Source organism: Lathyrus oleraceus, chromosome 7 (assembly GCF_024323335.1).
Source record: "Lathyrus oleraceus cultivar Zhongwan6 chromosome 7, CAAS_Psat_ZW6_1.0, whole genome shotgun sequence".
In the NCBI taxonomy this organism is placed as follows: Eukaryota; Viridiplantae; Streptophyta; class Magnoliopsida; order Fabales; family Fabaceae; genus Lathyrus; species Lathyrus oleraceus.
Window position 1 is genome coordinate 258,967,825 of NC_066585.1, and position 19,875 is coordinate 258,987,699.

At 35.6% G+C, this 19,875-nt stretch overlaps 1 protein-coding gene across 1 annotated transcript; it reads left to right on the forward strand.

The window, feature by feature from the left end:
* The first annotated feature begins 5,603 nt into the window (after positions 1–5,603).
* LOC127103303 (uncharacterized) lies at positions 5,604–7,454 on the forward strand. The gene is made up of 3 exons (XM_051040571.1): positions 5,604–6,256; positions 6,452–7,076; positions 7,164–7,454. Exons 1-3 carry the CDS (start codon positions 5,604–5,606, stop codon positions 7,452–7,454), a joined length of 1,569 nt encoding a protein of 522 aa, XP_050896528.1.
* The last annotated feature ends 12,421 nt before the right edge of the window (positions 7,455–19,875 follow it).

The following is a 19,875-nucleotide window of genomic DNA, read 5'->3' on the forward strand; positions in this document are numbered from 1 at the left end:
TTCGATCATTCTAAACAAATATAGAAGTCGCTTGTTGTCGAAGAATGTAGAGGCATTGATTTGTACTCGCAGTTGGCTTCACGGTTTCAACAGTTTTGGTACATAATCAAATATTAAAGTTTCTTTTAATACTTTGTGATTCTTATAATTTTGTTACTTACACTTAAATTTTTTTATAGATGTAGTGGGTGATGATGAAGATAATGATGATGGGAGCTTGGCGAAAAGTATTACAACTGAAGCATCATATGTTCATGACGTAGATGAAGATTGATGAGTGCATCTTTTATGTTTGTAGAGAATTTAGAGATTTTTGTGTTAGATAAAACTACTTATGAATTCTTTCATAACTTTTGTTGAATTTATGGAGTTGAACTTTTGTTGAATTTGTGGTGTTGAACTTATGTTGAATTCGTGATATTTAATTTAAGGTTTGTTGAATTTAATTATTGGATGTAGGATAATGATAGTGATTTTTATGCAATGCAAGTGTGTTTTTACATATATTATTTAACAAAGACTTTATTAGATTTTAGTAGTATTAGGATGTATGAGTACTTTTTTTAAATTATATCATCATGAGTGAAAAAGATTTTTTTAAAGAGAATAACGGGCATGCCCGTCATTAAATGGGGCGGGCCTAGTAAGTGAGCCCGCATCTCTACCTTTGACCGCCCCGCCCCGCCCCGTTTTCTTGCGGGCTTTTGTGGGGCGGGCCTAAATGGGGCGGGCATGCCCGTTTGCCACCCCTACATAAAACCCTATTGTTACAAACTATATGGCTATCCCAAACCTGCTTCACAACCCTGAAGAAGTGTGTCAACTGGGAAAAGATCAAAAGAAAGTCATTGCTCAACTACAGGTTGAAAAAGTGGAGCATATATCTATTATCTCTTATCTGAAGGATGAGGTTGTATTGCTCAATTCAAAACATGACAATATGACTAAGTCTGTAAGAATGCTTAACAGTAATTCTGATGTGTTGGATGAGATTCTTCAAACTGGTAAGAATGCTGGAAATGTTAAAGGTCTTGGTTATGATAATCAAATTGTGATGAGCAAAGGAAAAGGGTATGCAGTGAATTTTGTTCATCCTAAAAGAAAACAGGAACAAAATATGTCAAATCAAAGGTCCCAACATCAGCAAAGACATCAAGATGATTACTCAAGAAGCAAGACCCAACGACGGAAATGTCATCACTATGGAGGGTTTAGTCACATAAAACCCTACTGTTACAAACTATATGGCTATCCCAAACTTGCTTCACAACCCAGAAGAAAACAAACTATTGTTAAAATAAAGAAAAAATGGATTCCTAGAAATGGCACTTCTGGACTCATAGCTCACACCTCCCTCAGAGCCTCTTCTAGAGAGGATTAGTATTTTTGATAGTGGTTGTTTTAGACACATGAATGGTGTCAAGAAATTCTTGGTGGATATTAAATCTTATTCCACTATCTATGTCACCTTTGGAGATGGATCAAAAGGTGAAATAAAGGGTGTTGGAAAGATGGACAATCCTAGACTGCCTAGTCTTGATGATGTACTGTTTGTTAAAGGGTTGACTACTAATTTGATAAGTATTAATCAACTATGTGACCATGGTTGCAAAGTTAACTTTACTAAATCTGAATGCATGGTAACAAATGAGAAGAATGAAGTAATCATGAAAGGATCCAGATCTAAAGATAATTGCTATCTGTGGATTCCTCAAGAAACATATTGTTTCTCCACATGCTTAATGTCAAAAGAAGATAAGGCTAAGCTATGGCATCAGAAGCTTGGTCACTTACATCTGAAAGGTATGAAGAAAGTTTTGTCAAAGGAAGCAGTCATAGGTATTCCCAAGTTGAAAACTAATGAAGGAAGAATATATGGTGAATGTCAAATTGGGAAGCAAACAAAGATGTCACATAAGAAGCTCCAACATCTGACCACTTCAAAAGCTCTAGAGCTACTTCATATGGAATTGATGGGACCTATGCAGGTTGAAAGTCTTGGAGGAAAGAGGTATGCTTATGGTGTTGTTGATGACTTCTTAAGGTTCACCTGGGTGAATTTCATCAAAGAGAAGTTTGAAGTGTTTGAAGTATTTAAATAACTCTGTCAAAAGATTCAAAGAGATAAGGATTGTGGTATTGTCAGAATTAGATGTGACCATGGGAAGGAATTCGAAAATAGTAAGTTTGATGAATTCTGCACTTCTGAAGGGATTAGTCATGAGTTCTCTTCACCCATCACCCCTTAACAGAATGGTGTGGTTAAGCGCAAGAATAGGAATATTCAAGAATGTGACAGGGTCATGCTTCATGCCAAGAAACTACCATATCATTTTTTGGTTGAAGCCATGAACACTGCCTGCTATATCCTTAATAGAGTGACTATCAGATCTGGTACATCTGTTACACTTTAGGAGTTGTGGAAAGGAAGATATTCAATTGTGAAGTATTTCCATGTATTTGGAAGTAAATGTTATATTTTGGCAGATCGTGAGTAAAGGAGAAAAATGGATCCTAAAAGTGATGAGGGGATTTTTCTGGGATACTCTACAAACAGTAAAGCATACAGAGTATTCAACTCCAGAACTAAGGTGATGATGGAATCCATAAATATTTTTGTTGATGACTCAAATAAAGAATCTGATGTCACATATGATGTTGAAAGATCTATGAATGATGTTCTCGAAGATGTTGCAGACTCAAGTGCTAATACTGAACCTGTAGAGACTGAGTCAACTGACAAAGGACCTTCCATCAGAATTCATAAAGATCATCCTAAGAAGCTTATAATAGGAAATCTAAATGAAGGGATAATTACTAGATCAAGGGAAGTTATGTCAAATGCCTGTTTTGTTTCTAAATTTGAACCCAAGAATATCAAGAAGGCCTTGACTGATGAGTTTTGGATTAATGCTATGCAAGATAAACTTGACCAATTCAAAAGAAATGAGGTTTGGGATTTGGTACCAATACCTGAAGGAACAAATGTCATTGGTACTAGATGGATGTATAAGAACAAGTCTGATGAACAAGGTGTTGTTACCAGAAACAAAGCCAGACTTGTCACTCAAGGATACACTCCAATGGAAGGAGTGGACTTTGATGAAACATTTCCTCCTGTGGCTCGCTTGGAATCTATCAAATTATTTCTTGGAATGGCATGTCTTTTAAAGTTCAAGTTGTTCCAAATGGATGTTAAAAGTGCCTTTTTAAATGGCTATTTTAATGAAGAAGTGTATGTTGAATAGCCAAGAGGATTTGTTGTTCCTACTTTCCCAAATCATGTGTTCAAACTAATGAAGTCATTGCATGGTTTAAAACAAGCTCCAAGAGCTTGGTATGAAAGGTTGACTGAGTTTCTCATCAACCATGAATATAGAAAAGGTGGAATTGATAAGACTCTCTTTGTCAAAGAGAAGTATGGAAGACTTATGATAGCTCATATCTATGTGGATGATATTGTATTTGGAGGGATGTCAGATGAGATGGTCCAACATTTTGTCAAGCAAATGCAATTTGAGTTTGAAATGAGTTTGGTAGGTGGATTAACTTACTTTCTTGGACTCCAAGTCAAACAGACAGAAGAATCCATCTTTCTTTGTCAAAGCAAATATGTAAAGAATATTGTGAAGAAATTTGGATTAGATGATTCTAGCCACAAAAGAACTCCTGCCCCTACACACTTGAAGTTATCTAAAGATGAAAAGGACATTAGTGTTGATCAAAGTTTATATAGAAGCATGATTGGTAATCTTCTATACCTTACAACAAGCAGACCAAATATAATGTTTGTTGTTGGAGTTTGTTCTAGATATCAAGCAGAATCCAAAGTGAGTTACATCAATCAAGTAAAAAGGATTCTGAAGTATGTGAATGGTACATGTGATTATGGAATGTTGTATTCTCATTATTCAAATTCCATGTTAGTGGGGTATTGTGATGCTGATTGGGCTAGTAGTGCTGATGATAGGAAGAGTACCTCTGGAGGATGTTTCTTTTTGGGAAACAATTTGATTTCATGGTTCAACAAGAAACATAATTGTGTATCCCTATCTATTATTGAAGATGAGTACATAGCAGCAGGTAGCAGCTGCTCTTAACTTATATGGATGAAACAAATGTTAACTGAATATAATGTCACACAAGATGTCATGACATTATTTTGTGATAATTTGAATGCTATTAACATATCCAAAAATCCTATTAAGCATAGTAGGACTAAACACATTGACATCAGACATCATTTTATTAGAGAAATTGTTGAAGACAGAGTCATAACACTTGAGCATGTTAGCACTGAAAACCAGCTTGTTGACATTTTTACCAAAGCCTTGGATGTAGTTCAGTTTGAAAAATTAAGAGGGAAATTTGGTATTTGTTATGAGCATTTATAGCAATTATGGCTATTTAAGTGTGTTGGACAAGTTTTTAACTCTTATCATTACACACGATACGTTTGTCTAAGCCCATTACTCCATTGTGTATCCATTTGGACAAAAACACGTTACCCATTTTTGTCAAACGCTTCATTCCTCTCCAGAAATCTGTGCTCACTGTAAGAACAAAATTAGTTCTACAATAGAATTCCAGGATTTTGATGATAATAAAGGATGAAACCAAAAGCACTAGAAGATCATACGCATCTGAGGAAGAAGTGCGCCAAAGAAGTTCTGAATCTGAACAAAGCAAGACAGTAAAAAGAACCAGAAGCTCTAAACATCCACAGGTCTTAGCTCTGATGATCTAGAACACTAGTACTCTGAGAAGCTCTGATGTAACCTCAACACAATCTCCTTTTGACGCATGACTCCGAGATAACCAAGACTCTGATGAAGATTCACCAAATCCAGAAAGAGTAACGGAAAGAAATTCTTCATATGGAAAGGAAGTATTTTTAGAAAGAAATTATTCAGGGAGACAAATTGGTTATGGCAAGAAACACAGAAGTAATGACATTGAATGCTCATCAAAGGCCAATATTTTGTCATCACTCCAACGGTCCTTCTCACTACTATATTAAGGACATCCTACCTCATTGAGAGACACAACAACGCACAGAAAATTATTTACATTCTCTCTCAGTTTTTCACGAGCTGCTGCTCATACGTGAAAATCCTTGCTTAAATATTTTGCTGTAATATTTGCTTACTCTTAGAAGCACCTTCTATTACAAATTTATTTTGTCTAAATTGCTTTTGTTCCTCAAGTGACTCTGCGTAGTCTGTATACTTGAGAGGACTAAGAGATCATTCTATTAGACGTTTGGTTGTATTAATCTTTCAAGACTAGTGGATTAAGTCCTTTTTGAAGGCGAAATCACCTTGGCCGGGTGGACTGGAGTAGCTTTGTGTTATAAGCGAACCAGTATAAAATTTTGTGTGTCTTATTTTTGAAAAAGCTTTTAATTTCTAAAACAATTCAACCCCCCCCCCCTTTCTTGTTTTTTCTCACCTTCACTCACCTTCTCTCACATGTCTTTCCCCATTCCATCTGTGTCAAGTCTTACCAAATATGTCGAAACAATCTTCACCAAGCACATGCATGTCTTATTTGAAACCAGTGGATCATATTTTCCAACTACTAGGGATGATGAACCATTCCAAATGATCAATTTGTCTGATCTTGTCTTGGATGTTGCTCCCTTATCCATGATTCATCCACCCACTTGGAAGAAAGCAACGCCTTCTGTTTCAAAGAATTTTAAGACTTCTGGTAAGTCTCCTGTTTCTGAGCCTAGAATCCCTAGTGAAGATAAGACTGTTGTTGAAGAGGGTTCTAGGTCTAGAGGTTATGAGATGGGAAACCCTATTAAGCATGCTGGTGTCACTGAGAATCAAACTGAAGCGAAAAGGATTGCCATTGATAAGGAACTTAGGAAGTTTGTTACCACTGTGTTGAAGGAAGTTGATTCAAAAGTTTTGCCATATGTTCAAACATCTTTGGAAAAAGAAGCTAGACCTGATGGCGATTCTAGTGAAAAGGCTGATGAATGTGTCCTTGAGAAAGCTGCGCATGAAAGAATGAGTAAGAAGAAGGTTGATGAATGTGTCCCTGAGCAAGTTGCGCATGAAAGAAGGAGTAAGAAGAAGGCTGATGAATGTGTCCCTAAGCAAGCTGCTCATGAAAGAAGGAGTAAGAAGAAGGTTGATTATGTTGTCAATGTTGATTACCTAACATTTGATGAGGAACCTCTTACCAACATCTTGGCTCATGGAATAGCCAAGAGACTTCAGAGAAGAAAAGGAAAGGCTGTGATGTTTGAAGATTCTCCTTCTAAGGAGATAAAAAGAAAATCTAGTGGTATGAAAAGCACTCCCTCTAGAGGATGTCTAGGACATCACTCCTGTGAGAAGATCTGCTTCAAAGAAGCCTTATGCTGTTGTGCCAGAGGCTCCACTGGACAATATGTCTTTACATTATCTGAAGAAAGATGGAAGTATGTTATTTAAAGGAGGATAGCTTTGGAGAGGGAATTGGGTAAGTATGCCTTAAAATGTAAGGAGGTTGTGGAGCTTATAGAGGTTGTTGGTTTGATGAAGACTGTCATAAATTTTGGTCCTTGCTATGAAAGTCTAGTCAAGGAGTTTATGGTGACCATTCCTGATGGGTGTGATGATGTGAAGAGTCTAGACTATAGGAAGGTGTATGTTAGAGGAAATTTCATAACATTTTCTCCTGTTGTGATCAACAAGTTTCTAGGAAGGACTGAAGAACCACAAGCTGAGCTAGAGGTTACAGATGATCAAGTATGCAAGGAGATAACTGCCAAACAGGTGAAACACTGGCCAAATATAGGAAAGTTGTCAACAAGGAAGTTGGTCAAGTATGCAATCCTTCATAGGATTGGGACTATCAACTGGGTGCCTACAAATCATACTTCAACCATCTTTACTAGACTTGGGAAGTTTATATATGCTATTGGAATAAGAAGAGCTTTTGATTTTGGGAAGTACATTTTTGAACAAGTTCTGAAGCAGGCCTTCTCAACTGCTATGAAGATGCCTATATGTTTTCCCTCACTTATCTGTTGGATAATCATGAACCAACATCCTGGAATCTTATTGCCTATTGATAGTGTGAAGAAAAGGTAATATCCTTTATCCCTACATTACAAACTGTTTGCTGGAACACATGTTCCAGATATTGTCATGACATCTTCTTAGGTACCTGGCCCTGCCACTTCCAAGAAGAGCGTTATTGCACAACTGAAGGAGATATGTAAAGAATTGGATGATTCCATTCGATCTAACACTTCTACAAAGATAAAGCTTGAAAATTCGATCAAGGCTTTGATGGAAGAAGAGGATAAGGAAGTTGAACATGGTGGTGATGACAATGTTGGAGCTGATGTTGAGGACTCTGTTGGTGGCAATGATGCTGAGAATGATGAAGATAAAGAAGCTGAAGGAGAGGAGTATGCTACTACTGACTCAGATAGTCATAAATATATCTGATTGTAATGTTGTTTGTTTTGGGTTTGTTTTGTGGTCTTTTACCAGGATTTCAAGCCCCCTTATGTGCACTTTTGTTTGTGCTACTTAACTTTATAAATGTGGTTTATTTGTTTTGGTTAACTACTTACCTTTGTCATATTATGGCTAAAAAGGGTGAGTAATGTCTATATCCTCTAACCACTAACCACTAACTGCTGGCTGCCTTTGAGGGGGAGTTCCAGTTCTGGAACTTTTTAACTGATGTGAAGAGATGTCAGGCATGATGTCCTGACATCAATTTGTCTGAGGATTTATTCATGTGTGAGGCTTATTTTTCTTTTGCTGCATATGCCTCTGATGTTTGAACTTGGACAAGTCATTTTTATTTGGATGTTACCTTGAGGCGGACTCCTGAGTATGTGTGATAGGGGGAGTACATAACTTGTTTGTTATGTAACTTGGATTGTGGGGTTTGTGTGCAAGGGTTATTTGATTGTTTTAGCCAAAATTTTCCAAAGGGGGGATTGTTAATTCTCTATATTTGTGATTGATAGTAATTTTGGTAAAAATAACTTAGCAGCAACATGTTGAACAAGATGTCCTAACATGTGGATTCGACATCTTGTTTGTTACAGGTTTACTCGTGGTAAGGTTTGTTTGATTAACAGATTACTGAATAATATGAGAATATTAAGAAATCCTATATGGCATCCAAGATTGAGGAATCAGAGATACTATTTGAATTTAAAGTTATTCTATTTTTCTAAATGTTGAGACATTTTAGGAAACTCTTAATTGAAGATTGATTTTATGCAGAATTTTCTGCAGACGTTTAACAGCTGTCTTGCTGCGCTTTTGAAGCCCAAATCTAGTTTAGAGTATGGTTATAAATAGAATGCCACAAACCTAATTGGAAGACGGATCAAATACTTGTTTTACTAAGTTTTTAGGGTTTGTGTGTTCATGTTAATTATGAGCCTCTCTAATATCATCTTGATATAAGAGTAGGACTGTCTCTATTGAGTTGTAAGTTCTATCAATCACTCTTAAGCTTTTAAGCATTGAGTGATTGTATGTCTTTGAAGTGTAACTTTTGAAACTTTCATAATTGTATTATTTCATCACTATTGTGATTGAAAGGGAAGTGAGAGGGGTCTCATACCTAAGTGAGACTTAGGTAGAAGTTAAGCACGGGTAGTGATTAAGGAGTATATTGTAAACTGGAGATAGTTTGCTAAAGGTCTACAAACTGATACTATTTAGTGGATTTCCTCCATGGCTTGGTAGCCCTCAGATGTAGGTGTTGTTGTACACTGAACTGGGTTAACAACTTTGTGTGTTATGTTAGTTTATGTACTCTTAACTGTATGTTATATTGTCATTGTGTTTTGATCAGATATCAGTGTCTCGACATCTCATAGGACACCTGGTATCTGCATACCAGAATTCCACTATCTAGAGTATTGGTGGATAATGGGTCTTCCTTGAAAGTGCTTCCAAAGAATTCCCTAACCAAGCTGACAATAGATGGTTTGTTGATGAAGCTCAGCATGCTGATAGTTCAAGCTTTCCACGGTTCACGTTGGTCCATCATCGGAGAAGTGAATCTTCCTATTAAGATAGGATCCTACAATGTCCATCAAAAATTGAATTTTATTGTCAATGGAAAGCTGATAACCATTGACGGGGAGGAAGACATCCTGGTCAGCCAACTATCTTATTTCCGATACGTTGAAGTAGATAGAGAGATTCATGAGACACCGTTTCAGGCATTCGATATTGCCAACATGTTGATGACTCCCCTCAGCGAAAAAGTATATGGAAAACTTGAGTTGCTGATGTCTTCCCTGAAGGATGCTCAGACAGTGATAAAGGCAGGGTCATCCCGAAGGCTGGGGACGGGTCTTAGAGTTTCCCACCAACAAAAACAGGCCAGGCCAGGGACATCATTCAAGGAAGATAGTGCAGCAGAAGTTGTCCACGACAGAAGACAAAGAGGCCCTCCCCCTTTCGGAGAAGTTCATTAGCGTCAGACATCTCTTCCAAGGACAAATTGCTATGGTGAATGATGAGGTCAACACTCCCAAAGTTGACTGCTTCGTATACAAGAAAGTAGCGGGCTAGACGCTCAATAATTGGACAGTAGTGGACTTACCTGAAGTCACTTTCTGTCAAACGTATTTTTTTTAATTCAGATCCCTATGTCCGTGCCCAACGCATAATAGAGCTTGTAGGGCCCCCGTTGTTTTCATCTTTGTTTAATATGAAATAAAAAGAATCATTTCGCATTCAATCATGCTTCATGTATTTCTTTTTATGTTTTTTCAAAAAATGGCAATGTTTCATGTTTTGTTTTTCTTGTCCAATCATTCTAAAATAAAGCACGAATCATCATTCATGCATATCCAACTCGGATTCCATTGACAATGGTACTACTATGGCCAATTATGACTAGGCATGGCAACGGGGCGGGTCGGTGACGGTTTTTATCTCCCCCAAACCCAAACCGAAATCCCCAAACAATCCCTGTTCCCCACCCTAAACCCAAACAGGGATGGAGAATTAAAACCCAAACCCATCCCAAACGGGTTCAGGTATCCCCGCCCCGCCATCATCCATTTAGTGAAATCATTTTTTTTAATAGAAATATTTATTTATTTTTAAATCAAATTACATTAAAAATAATAAAATAAAATAATCTAAAAAAATTTCATACATATATTTCAGAAAGTTTAAATAGTTAATACAAATCAAAATATTAAAATATTGGTCACTTATTTAATATTCTAAATCATCAAAAATAAATAATAATATACATAATGAAATAAACGGGGCGGGTTCGGGATGGGTATTAGTGTCCCCATTACCGGACCGGTCCCCATATTTTATAATCGGAGAAAACCCAAACCCAAACCCAGTCAAAGCGGGTTTTTCCTGTCAACTTCGAGGCGGGTTCATGTGGGTACCCGCGGGTACGGGTTATGTTGTCATGTCTAATTATGACTTCAAAAAACCGATCTACCAAGTTGAGGAAGATTGTGACGAAGATTATAAACTCCCGAAGGAGTTATCCAGATTGCTATAACAAGAATCGAAAGCCATTAAACTGTACTAGGAATCGTTGGAGATCATCAACCTTGGGTCTGTGGACTGCAAAAAAGAGATCAAAATAGGCGTCGCCTTAGAAGGTGATATTAAGAAGGGGTTGATAGAGTTGTTGCATGAATACATCGATGTATTTGCTTGGTCATACCAAGACATGCCAGGGTTGGACACAGACATTATAATGTACCACCTGCCGCTCAAACATGACTGCCCTTCAGTAAAGCAGAAGATGAGAAGAACTCGACTTGACATGGCTATCAACATCAAGGAAGAGATTCAGAAGAATCTAGATGCAGGCTTTCTAGCAGTATCAAAATACCCCCAGTGGGTTGCCGACATCGTACCCGTGCTTAAGAAAGATAGCAAGGTGCGCATGTGTGTAGATTATAGAGACTTAAATAGGGCAAGCCCTAAATACGTTTTTCCACTACCTCGCATTGATGTGTTAGTGGAAAATACTGCCCAATTCTCTGTATTCTCCTTCATGGACGATTTTTCCTAATATAACTAGATCAAGATGGATCCAGAAGACATGGAGAAAACAACTTGTATCACCCCATGGGGGATATTCTTCTATAAAGTCATGTTGTCTGGTCTGAAGAACGTTGGTGAAACATATCAAAGAGCTACAGTCACTCTCTTTCATGATATGATTCATAAAGAGATTGAGGTATACGTTGATGATATGATTGCCAAATCCCAAATTGAAGAAGAGTACCTCATTCATTTACAAAAGTTATTTGTAAGATTGAGGAAATTCAGATTAAGACTTAAACCCAATAAGTACACAGTTGGGGTAAGATCTGGTAAGTTGTTGAGTCTCATTGTGAGCCAGCATGGCATCAAGGTTGATACCGACAAAGTCAAAGCCATACAAGTTATGCCCGCACCGAGAACTGAAAAAGAGGTTCGTGGTTTTTCAGAATGTTTGAACTATATATCCAGGTTCATATCTCACATTACCGCCACATGTAAACCTATCTTCAAACTCCTACGAAAGGATCAAGCCATTGAGTGGAATGAGAACTGTCAAAGAGCCTTTGAGAGGATAAAAAAATATCTTCAAGACCACCCATCTTGATGCAAATAGTTTCAGGGAGAGCTCTTATCATGTACTTGATAGTCTTGGAAGATTCCATGGATTGTGTGTCACGGATGGAAAAATGACAGAGTCGCCACCATCCTTTATTCGTTCCTAAGGAACAAGAAAATAATGATAAAACCTATAAACTAAGGGTGGGATATTGGATTTGGGAGTCAGTTAAGTAAGGGGAAGGTGTTAGGCACCTCTTACCTCTATTATACTCAATAGAATCCTCCTTTAATTCTAGGGTTAGTGTGTTTCTAAGAAATGTTTGTTATAATATTTATTAATTGTTTAATTATTTATTTATTTACAAAAAGTGTTTTATTAAAAAAGAAAATTTATTAAGAGGAAGACCTAAAAAGGTTTTTGATTATTGTACTCTCTAGAGTCTTACTACTCTATGCCTACGTACCCTCACTTTTAATGAAGGATCAAAATCTCGTAGTTCTGGTAAAAAGTATTTGTTTGTTGGTTGTTTTTATCCCTTAAAAATTCTCACGCATCGGGGACGGAGAAGTAATTGATTTTGAAAAATTCTTCAATGCACTAGGGTAGATGACTTATAGTTTGAAGTGAGTTTAAGTTGATTTTATAACTTTTGATTGATTGAAAAAAAATCTAACTATTTTGATTTAAGAAAGTAAATCCATATTGATATTATATATATTTATTTTAACAAACATATTAAAAGTTTAATTATATAAACCCATAGACCATATCCCTTATCCCTGATTTTTATCCATGAAACCCTAAAAATTTATCCCTATTTATTATCCCAAAAATTATCCCAAGTTTAACCTTAAATTCTTAATTAATTAATATTCCCTAATTATTTTTATTTTTATTTTTGTTCTTTATTATATTTTGTTATATGTTAAAAAGATAATTTATGTTGTAGGCTTAGAAATATAATTTTTATGATATTTATTTAAAGGTTGATTTATTATTAGTAAAAAAATGATTTACATTTTTTTTAGAAATTCTACTCCATGTAATTTTGTTCATAATTTTGATTAAAAAAATTACTTTATAACCTTTTTTATTAAAAAGATATTATGATTTTTAATTTGACTTACTCAAAAAATAAACTCAAGCACCAAGAAATCCAAACATCAATAAACATATCAATAAACTCAAGCATCAACAATAGAACGAGATTCAATAATAATAAGAATGAGATAAATATAACTACAAGACTAACCTACAAAGATGAGGATTTCTTTGGTTTAAGCGCGACTAGAGTTTCTCTTTGCTCATTTCTCCTTCTTTCCATATTCTACTGCTTTTCGGCTTGATGCTTGTTGGAATTTGAACTGTCGAGATGTCTGAAGCTTAAGATTTTAGTGTTGTTGTTTTCAATGTGAAGAACAACAACTTTAGGGATAGTAGATTTGTAAATTGTGGATGAGAAAAAGTGTAGACCATATGTGCTATTTATAGGTAAAATTAAGTTAAAAAAATTAAATGAGATTGAACTATTTAAGAAAAAATTTCATTTAACCTGATTCTACATATTTCTTATAGTCCAAGCTAATGAATCTGAATGGATTTATGGCTTTGTGAATTTAGATAAAATAAAAAATATTTTAAATAAATGAAAACAATCTAATAATCTTATACTGATAAAATATTTTGATTTTTTTTTTTCATTTTTATGATTTTTTGAGATTTTATACATAAAATAATGATTTAATGAAATAATAATATTTAAAAATGCATTAATAACAAATACGAAAATTAATAATAAAATGATAAAAAAAATATTATTTTGATTTAATGTTTGATGATAGTAATCTGGATAATTGATAATAGTAAATAATTACTAATTAAAAGGATCCATACTAATAATAAAGAGATTAATGATATCCAGAAAATCCCTTATCTAACTAAAACTAGGCAAAAAAAATATTTTTTTATAAATTTTTACTTATGAAAAAATAATAATTGCTAATAATAAAAATAATGTATTTATAATAACAAAAAAAATTTGATGGTTTTAAAAAAAAATAATTATAAGATATAATAATACTAATAATATATCACTAATAATGATTAAAAAATTAACAGATAAAAACAAAAATAAAACAAAACTAGAGATAAAAAATAATAGAATAGAAAATAAAATAAATCATAAAAAGAAGGAAAAAAACAATCAAAAGTAAAAAGGTGAATCTCATAATTTCACAAATAACGATGGATTTTTATTTTATTTTTTCTAAGACAATTAGCAATGATCAATAATATTTTGACTCTTTTCTAATAATTATCTAATTAATAGTAACTTAAATAAGAGTAAAAAATTTGTATAGTAATAATAACTAATAACAATATTTTATGATTTTTTGGAAACTTGGATTTAAATAGAATAATTATCATGATAATAAGATAATAATGATAAATGAAATTTTTTTATTTTTTCCTTTCTAAAACAAAACAAACATAATCTAATATTACCTAATAAATCCTAATTCTAAAATAATCTTAAATTCTTTCAACAACTATTTCCAATTCTAATTTTAAAACTATTTCTAATTATAATAAACTTAATTCTATTAATTTAATAATAACTTCATAATTGATAATAATAAAATAAAAATACATGAAATGATCTAATTATAATATAAAATTTTACTTTAATAAAGTTTATTAACTATCCTAGGGCAAAAATAAAAAATAAATATTAATTCTTAAATTAAAAATTAAATTAATAATAACGGTTATAATCTAAAACTATTAATTTAATAATAGTTTGATAATTGATAATAATAAAATAAAAACACAAGAAAGTAAAAAAAGAATGTGGGACTCAAATAGAGAACCTTACACACTCTTGGAATCCTTACACCGTTTTTTACTACCAAATGGGTCATTCTAATCATTTGAAATAGAATGCCACTGAAAATAATAATAGTACTAGTAAATTTTAATCTAGTAAAATGTTAAACTAACCATAGAATAATATTGATTTAACCAATAATAATTAAGTTTTAACCATAGTATATATTAGAACTCCTTAACTATAATTCTATAATGTTTTCCCTAAAGATTATTAAACTACATCTAAAAAAGCTATAACTAAAAAATGTTATCCTAGCTAACTAAATTAAGGCTATATGTTAAATGCTAATAAGACTTAAAATCAAATCCTTAGAAAAGTCAAAATGGTCCCTTTTGACTTCTTGGTCATTGCGGGCATCAGATGACTCGACATGGGCTATGAATATGATATTGGTCTAGATCCTAAGTTATATGAAAGGAAAAGCGGGAGTGGTCAAAATTTGGAGTAAGACAGCTGCCCCTATTTAATCAACTTCAAGCTGAGATGATGATGATTGTGGGTTTTCATCTTCTCATGAAGGAGAGAGTTAAATATAAAGAGGAACCCTAACTTTTACCGCGGGGTTAATAAACTTCGGAGTCGAGCAAGGATTGACCAATCCTTGGTGCTCTGTTGGCATCCCACATTGATGTATCCCTAATAATATCTCCTTGCCTATGATTCCCATAATCACAAAAATCGGGCAGGATTCGGCCGATCCTCCTATCGCTGTTTGATAACTCTGGTAGAACCCCTGATGAAACTCTTAATAAAATCCCTGGCAAAACTCTTGATGAAACCCCTGATACAACTTTTGACGAAACCCCTGATGATAAAACCTTGACGAAACCATTTTGACAAATCCCTGATGGAACCCCTCAACTAAATCCCGTATGATCAATTTCAACCTCTCTGGGTGACACTTGCCTATGATTCTTATGATCATTCGATCATGTCACTGGAGTTGGATAGGACTTCAATGATATCACAATCACTCTGGATGAGACCCCTCTAGTGATACTCTGGTGAAGCCCCTTGATAAAGTTCAGGTATACCCCCTTGATAGAACCCTTTGATGAGACTTCAGATAGAATCCCTAAATAAAACCCTTGATAAAAACCCTTTTGATGAAATCCCTTGATGAAACCCCTTGATAGAAATCTGGGGAACCCTATTGATGGAACTCCTTGATGAAACTCCTGATAGAACCCCTTGATATAATCCTTTGATGAAACCCCTGATAAAATCCTTGGTGAAACCCATGGTAAAACCCTTGTGGAACCCTTTGATAAAACCCTGATGAAACCTCTCTGATAAAAATCTGATAAAATCCCTAATGAAACCCTTAATGGAACCTCTTGATGAAACCCCTTTTGATCAATTTTAACCCTTTTGGGTGAAACTTGCATACGATTCTCATGATCATCCGATCATTTTACGGGAATCGGGTAGTACTCTAGTGATACCCGATCACTCTGGATGAAACCCCTTGGTAAAATTCTGGCAGAACCCCTTGATGGAAATTTTTGATGACATTCCTGATAAACCCTTTTGATAAAATCCCTTGATAAAACCCTTTTGATAAATTCCATTGATAAAATTTTGGTGGAACCCTTTGATAGAAAATTTCAGTGAACCCTTTGATAAATCCATGATGAAACCTTTTGATAATAACACTTTGTTGAAACTTCATGGTAAAACCCTGGTGAACCCTTGGTGGATAATGCTCTGATGAAAACCCCTTGATTAAACCCCTTTGATAAACTCCTTTGATAAAATCCCTTGGTAAAATCCCTTTACAAACCTAGTATATGGAATGTGTCCATGTGCGGGATAGATTACTAAGCTGGAGATGTGAGAGGTGAAGACCCGCTCAATAGTTGATAACAATCATTTAGGATGACCGACTACTTGATAGATTCCTTTGACGACTCACGGTGAATGGGTTTGTTGGGAAAATCCTTTATTGAAAAGGCTATGCGGAGATGTTACTTACTGGGGAAAACTAATAAGCATTCCTACTTGGGGAATTTTACTGGTATAGCTGGGGATTGGACTTTGTTCGTCATCGGTATAAGAGCCCATAACTCATTATTGGCAAGAAAATTGATGTAAGACCCAAAAGATCTGAGGGAAATAACAGTGGTATAAGAACCATAAAACAAGATGAACGATGTAAGAACCAAAGTGAAAAAACAAACGGTGTAAGAACCAAAGTGAAGGTATGACGACGGTGTAAGAATCAAAGTGACTGGATCACAACGGTGTAAAAACTGAAGTGACTGAATGATAACAATGTAAGAATTGAAGTGACTGAATGACAACGGTGTAAAAACCAAAGTGAACAATGGTGTAAGAACCATAAATAGGATATTATCATGGATAATACTATAGCAAGAACTTCTTCTAGGAGTTTTTTTAGAACAACGAAGTAAAAAGGAGATTGATAAAAGAACTCGATGTCTCTACCGAGGAAAACTAGTGTCATGTAAGATGGCTGTCTACTGAGGAATAGGCTTCTAGACGAGGTTCCCTAAGGAGCGTGAGTCTCCAGGGAAGTCCTAAGAAATCCTTGCAAGGATCTTGGTGAAGGAATTGTATACCATTAGGGCATACCGAGGACAGTGCTACTAAGCATTTTCTGCTTGGAGACTGAGTTCCAAGGATGCTTGTTGGGGAATTATCCTTAAGACCGACTCACTAGGGTGTACATCGATAAAAGATCTGGGGAGAAGCTTGGACTGAGATCTATTGTAGACTTAGATGGGGATGGATCCAACCTCTCATGATGAGTCTTGAGTCTCATCCTATGTTATGTTATCATGTTATGTATGCATGTTTAGAGTTTGTATGATGTAATGCTCAACATTCATGGATATGCTACGCGTGATATGATATATTAATGCAATGATTGATGCATGCAATGTATTAGTCTTGGGATGCACCGTTAAAGATTGGGCCATTTGTAGGTATTGAGTGCTAAGCAAGGTTGGGCTTTTGTGAGATGCCAAACAAAGTTGGGCTTTTGGAGGGAATGTTAAATGAGGCTGGGCTATATGTTAAATGCTAACAAGATTTAAAATCAACTCCTTAGAAAAGTCAAAATGATCCCTTTCATTTCTTGGGTCATTGCGAACATCAGATGACTTGGCACAGGCTATGGATATGATATTGGTCTATATCCTAAGTTTGATGAAAGAAAAAGAATGAGTAGTCAAAATTTGGGGTACGACACTATGTACATGGTCAACCCGACGAATCAGGTAGAAAAGAGCACGTCATCTACTACCTTAGCAAGAAGTTTAGTGATTGCGAATCAGGATACTCTTTGCTAGAGAATACTTGTTATGCCCTTGCTTGGGATGCCAAACGACTGAGGCAGTACATGTTGACTCACACTACGTTGTTGATCTCCAAAACGGATCCCATCAAGTACATTTTCGAGAAACCTACTCTGTCCGGAAGGATTTCCCGTTGGTAAATGGTTTTGACCAAATACGACATTCAGTACGTCACACAGAAGGCCATCAAGGGCAGTGTGTTGTCTGACTATTTGGCACATCAACCAGTGGAAGATTACCAACCCATGAGATTTGATCTTCCTGATGAAGATATCTAGTTCATAAGAGAGTGAAATATTCCTGGTCTTGAGGAAGGCATCGAACCAGGATCACGATGGACGCTCATGCTTGACGGCGCTTCCAATGCTCAAGGCCATGGAATAGGCGCAATCATCACTTCACCAACATGATTTCACCGTCCGTTTACCGCGAGATTATGCTTTGATTGCACCAACAATATGACAGAATATGAAGCATGCATCTTTGGTATCAAATCAACAATCGATTTAAGGATCAAAATACTTGAAGTTTGTGAAAACTGAACTCTCATCGTCAGTCAAGTACGGGGAAACTGGAAAACCCGTGATCACAAGCAGATTCCTTACAAGGAACACGTCATGAAATTGATTCCCTATTTTGATGAAATCACTTTTCATCATTTTCCAAGGGAGGAAAATCAATTAGCAGACACTCTTGCTACTTTATCATCCATGTTCAAGGTCAAATGGAAGAATGAAGCTCCTTGTATCCATATTGAGCATCTGTATGAGCCTGCATACTGTTTGGCAACCGAGGAAGAGTCAAATGGAAACCCTTGGTACCAAGATATCAAGACGTACCTTGAAAAACAGGTGTACCCTGACAATGCATCTATCACATACAAGAAAGCTGTCATCCAAGTTCTTCTTAAGTGGATATGTGTTGTATACGCAGAGTTATGATACGATCCTGCTCAGATGCTTGGACAGACACGAAGTAGAATGAATTATAATGGATGTGCATGAAGGTTCCTTTGGAACACATTCCAGTGGGCATTCAGTGTCTAAGAAGATCCTCAGAGCGGGATATTACTAGTTAACAATGGAAGTAGATTGTTTCCATCATGTGCAAATGTGCCACAAGTCCCAGTTCTATGCTGACAGGATACATGTGCCTCTAGTGCCTTTGAACGTCATCTCATCTCTGTGGCCTTTTTCTATGTGGGGCATTGACATGATCAATCGTATTTAGCTAATTGCTTCGAACGAGCATCAGTTCATTCTTGTTGCTATCGACTACTTTACCAAATCGGTAGACGTCGTACATAAATGTCACCAAACAAGTGGTGGCTCACTTTCTGAAATGAGATATCATCTGCCGTTATGGGATTCCTAATAAAATCATTACTGACAATGGTTTGAATCTTAATAACAAGATGATGAAGGAATTGTGTAACAGTTTCAAGATTGAACATCACAATTCTTTTCTACATCGTCCGAGATGAATGGTGCAATGGAAGCAGCCAACAAGAACATAAAGAAAATTGTTCAGAAAAAGGTGAAGACATACAAGGACTGACACGAGATGTTACCCTTTGCCTTGCACGTCTATCGTACTTCGATATGAACATCAACTGGGGTAACCCCTTTCTCTCTGGTGTACGGTATGGAAGCAATGCTCCCTATCGAAGTAGAGATCCCCTCTCCGAGGGTTTTGACAGACGTAAAACTGGATTAGGGATATAAATCAAAAGAATTACGGATATAAATTAAAAGAATTGAAAAATCGCTAAGTTGACACCCTGAGGGGAAACTTAGGCAAAAAGGGTATCCCACTAGACTGAAAACTCGAAAGGGCGGTCTAGGCAAAAGTTAGGATTTACATGCAAGAGATTGCGTATTGCTGAGAATCTGTGAATCCATCTTCCGAGAAGTGAAAACCTCAAACGGAGGGAACAATCTAGTCACTCTCAACTAAAGCAGAGTACAAGGATCTAAAAGACATAAAGGTTATAGAAAAATTGGAACTCAATGGAAATCCGAGACTTTCACATTGCCAATTTGTTTTTATGTTTTTGTTCTGCAATTACCTCATTTATGAATTTCTTCCTTA